Source organism: Gordionus sp. m RMFG-2023, chromosome 1, assembly GCF_954871325.1.
Source record: "Gordionus sp. m RMFG-2023 chromosome 1, tfGorSpeb1-WG-v2, whole genome shotgun sequence".
Classification (NCBI taxonomy): Eukaryota; Metazoa; Nematomorpha; class Gordioida; order Chordodea; family Parachordodidae; genus Gordionus; species Gordionus sp. m RMFG-2023.
In genome coordinates, this window is record NC_088775.1 from 18,175,095 (window position 1) to 18,178,425 (window position 3,331).

The window sequence follows — 3,331 nt, forward strand, 5'->3', positions numbered from 1 at the left end:
AGTTTTAAATGCTATATATTATTATTTATAAAGAGTTGGTTATGGTTTTTATATGCAAAAAAGTTTGACACCACTTTATATTTAAGTGTAATGACTGAAAAGTGATGCTATACTTCCTTTATAATTTATAATGCTAGTTATGATACAAGCAACGATTTTTCTGTTATGTGTTCCCAAATGCTCCATTTGTTGAAAGGATATTTTTGTGAAATTTGATTATTAAGGTTATTTAATTTATCTGGGTCATTATTTTCATGATTATGCTAAATTTTTATGTAATAATATAACAAACTAAATTTAAAAAAGTGAAATATATTTTGATTAATTAAAAATGTTATTAGGGTTTGAAATATTAATTTTTGGATAAAATTTTACAAAAAGCTGGTAATATTATAAAAGTTTAAAAAAAATAAAACTGTGCAAATAATTATATAATAAATTTTTTATCAATTTTATAAAAAAATCAATGAGTAATTGTTTTAGGGCAGTACCAATAATAAATATTAGATCAGGAAAAACATTTACCATTTAAAAAAATCAAATTGGTCAAATATTTTCAAAAAAAATAAATCCAATATTATCAATGTTTTTTTCTTTAAGATCATATAAAAAAAAATTTAAAAAATGAAATTCAATTTGTGATTGTAATGTTTTAAAAAAAATTGAATTATTATAAAAGAAAAAGTTGTTAAAATGAGTAATTATTTTTTTGTTTTTACAAGAAAAAGATTCAGTATTTAAGAAATCAAAATCAGCCAAAATCTTTTAATTTTATATAAAATGACATGAGATTATTTTGAGGAATAGAAAAATTACTAATCATTCATAATACTGCAAAATATTGCCTTGGCCATGAGAAACAAATTTTTTCTAATGTTTTTCCAGGGAATATATTTTTAATACTGTTCAAATTTTTTCTAATTTAAAAATAAAAAGGTTAAGTAAAATATTAGCATTCTAGTTCAAGTTCAATACCCTGGTTTTCTCCATAGACTTTAGAAATTTTATCTCCTAGAAAATAGATTTTTATATGACATTAGCTCAAATATAGATCATAAATAAAAAATTATCTAAATATTAGATTGGTGAAAAATTTATGGATTGGCATAGGCCTAATTTATTTCCATACAAACAAAATGAACAAATTACTATTTGCTTCTTTTTTAATAAACCTACCTTAAGTCGTAAAAAACTGTTTTATGGATAATCTATAAATAAAATTATCACACAACCAATATAGATAACAAAAGTCTGTTAGGAAAGCAATTGTATGTTAATGAAATTTTTCATGTGGACTCTAAACAAAAAAGGGTAAATTATATTTTTAATTAATTGCATTTAAAAAGCTAGGAAAATTTCCTAGGCAAGAAAAATTGTTTAAAATATTTTTATGGGTTAGACCAAAGTTTTGAAAATGTCATTAAATTGATAATTAAGCAAATTTATGGCGGTTCCTTCATAAAAAATCATTTAAAAATATATAAACAATGCATCAAAAAAATAACCATAGCTATTGTTTAATATCAAAAAAATATATTCTGAATATATAAATTTTAAAAATAGAATATGGAGAATTACAATTCATAGTTGACATATAAATCAGATTTGTTAAAGTTAATCAAAAATTATTTTATCAAGTAGTCTATTTTACTTAAACATGTATTATACATAATGCAGTGATAAATATTAATTATTGTTTATTATAAACATAAGAGATCAATATGATCATATAACAATAATATCACATTTAATGAATATTGACAAATGTTTAATCTATAAAAATTTATAATATATACAATTTTTTAAAATACATATTTATATATTATCAATGACGAGTAGGTGCCCCTCTAAACATACCTCTTCCTCCTCCAGGACCACCTCTTGGAGGTCCACCTCTACCTCCTCTGCCTGGACCACCTCTCCCCCCACGACCTCTTGGAGGCCCTCCTCTGCCTCTTCCACCTCCGCCACCTTGTTTTGTCTGATATTTTTTAAACATGGGTGCATTTTTTAACATGTCAGGTAATATCATAAATCTAATTTTGCTTCCTCTAATATATATTTCTGGTAAGTGGCCTGTACTTCCATCTCTGGTATAAATTTATAATAAATTTAGAAATATACATTAATTAATACCTATACGTAGCCATAACCTCTTGCATTTGGCAATTCATATTATCTTCTGCTTCCAATAATTTACCCCTATAAGTTTCGCCAATATTTGTTTCAATGGTAACTATATGGCCTTCGGCTTCATGCATGACTTTAATTGGAACACCAATTGACATGTTTATAGACTAAATAAAATATTTAGCAAGAAATATTTATAATGTTACTTTTAAAATAATATGGCGAAAATAGAATTATAAATTGTTAACTGCCAAGTTAGGAAAACAATAAACTCGAATTTTGGGATTGTCTATTGGTTGCTAAAACATTAATAATACTATAATATTAATAAAGTAGCAAAAGGAGATTATTTTCATGAATATTAAATTTTTTCTAATTCAACATGTTCTAATATCAATAAACAAATAAAAATGGTTCATGAACAAAAGGATATCTAGGAGCCCAAAATATTATCCCACTTTATTATTTCCATTAAGATGGATTAATATATCCTAACAGTCTACACATTCAAATACATAAATTCTTTTTAAAATTTAGTAAAAATTGTACTATATCTTGACTGCAGATCCTATCTAACAGGCGAAAAAATTCAAAGCTATGAAGCGTGAGTCCACTATTTTTTAAAGAGTTAACTATCTTTTAGGTTTAAGCCTCGATCGAAGCTAAAATAATAATTTTTTCAAAATTCGGTTTGCCCACATTAGAGTCTGCTCACAACCTGCTAAAAATGATGCCATCTCTGTTGATGGTGATTCTCACTTTACTTTTAAGTAAAATTTGATATATAAAATGTTAATCGACCAATTTGAATAATAACCATTTTATAAAATATTCAATGGATCAAATGTCTCGCCGCTCTCGTGATGTTAGCACTACTGAAATAAAGCAAAAATTTTAAACGGTCATCACTGTCGTTATTATTGTATTTTATTCTCCAAATGTTATTAAACTTTATTTCTTTAAATATTACAATTAATCTTAATTTTTTAACAATATATTTTAAAATTGTTAAAAGGAAATCAAAATTTTTGCAAATATAAAATGAAAATATCGAAAAATAAAATATTTGCTTCTCTATCTTCCAAAATAAAGTTGCCGTTTGACTAAAAAAAAATTCTATTTTTGACTATAGAAATTTTAATTTTTACAACAATAATAAAGAGTATTTAAATTCATAAATTTTGAAAAAATATAATAATAG

The 3,331-nt window shown here is 24.1% G+C and overlaps 1 protein-coding gene across 1 annotated transcript; it reads right to left on the minus strand.

The window, feature by feature from the left end:
* Positions 1 to 1,643: 1,643 nt before the first annotated feature.
* LOC135931744 (small nuclear ribonucleoprotein Sm D3-like) lies at positions 1,644 to 2,389 on the minus strand. Its single transcript, XM_065469031.1, has 3 exons — positions 2,337 to 2,389; positions 2,137 to 2,297; positions 1,644 to 2,090 (listed from the first exon to the last, which is right to left on the minus strand). The coding sequence occupies exons 2-3, from the start codon at positions 2,286 to 2,288 to the stop codon at positions 1,826 to 1,828; spliced, it is 417 nt and encodes a 138-aa protein (XP_065325103.1). The 5' UTR covers positions 2,289 to 2,297; positions 2,337 to 2,389; the 3' UTR covers positions 1,644 to 1,825.
* Positions 2,390 to 3,331: the final 942 nt, after the last annotated feature.

Excerpts from the sequence above, each read along its gene's own strand:
- LOC135931744 (XM_065469031.1), bottom strand. The coding sequence starts at position 2,288 with ATGTCAATTGGTGTTCCAATTAAAGTCATGCATGAAGCCGAAGGCCAT. Across the intron at positions 2,091-2,136 it reads GAGGTTATGGCTACGTATAG|AGATGGAAGTACAGGCCACT; the intron begins GTATTAATTAAT and ends AATTTATACCAG.